The sequence below is a fragment of the Sinocyclocheilus grahami genome, unplaced genomic scaffold (assembly GCF_001515645.1).
Source record: "Sinocyclocheilus grahami isolate Dianchi unplaced genomic scaffold, SAMN03320097.WGS_v1.1 scaffold2428.1, whole genome shotgun sequence".
Classification (NCBI taxonomy): Eukaryota; Metazoa; Chordata; class Actinopteri; order Cypriniformes; family Cyprinidae; genus Sinocyclocheilus; species Sinocyclocheilus grahami.
Genome location: NW_015507607.1, coordinates 35,817 through 36,265, shown reverse-complemented (window position 1 = coordinate 36,265; position 449 = coordinate 35,817). Strand labels below are relative to the sequence as shown.

The window sequence follows — 449 nt, the reverse complement described above, 5'->3', positions numbered from 1 at the left end:
ATTGTGTGTCATCTCTCTTAATGTTCAAAGTCTCATATTCAGAGGGTGGAGCAGAGAGCCGAAGAGATGCGTATGTGCCTCCTGCTTCATTCTGAGCCTGAAAACAGAAACACTCTTCAACACCATCATCATCATCATGCTGCCTTACTATATCCACTATGAAATAAAAGACTCACCTTTTGCTTAGAGGACAATCTGGGGGGAAAAAGATATAGAAGTTAAGAAAAATAGGTATATTAATAAATATTACATATTTTTGCAACAACCTTGTCAAAGTTATTATTATTATTTATTTATTTTGCAAACAGATTAACCACAGATTTGTTCATCACACCAACTAATGTTTGGCAAGTCTTCTTGGACTTGAAAGGCATGCTAGTCCTAGTAATAAATGTGACTTGGTTCGACAACTAATGCTAGAATATTCATACATTTTTAGTGTCCAAGTG

At 35.2% G+C, this 449-nt stretch overlaps 1 protein-coding gene across 1 annotated transcript in view; it reads right to left on the bottom strand.

Annotated features, from left to right (window-relative positions):
• The window catches only part of LOC107574992 (myelin-associated glycoprotein-like), a 14,310-nt gene that overhangs the window by 1,011 nt on the left and 12,850 nt on the right, over nucleotides 1-449 (bottom strand). The window contains exon 10 of the mRNA XM_016261410.1: nucleotides 177-195. Within this exon, the coding sequence (XP_016116896.1) occupies nucleotides 177-195 (19 nt within the window). The remainder of the gene's footprint in view (nucleotides 1-176; nucleotides 196-449) is intronic.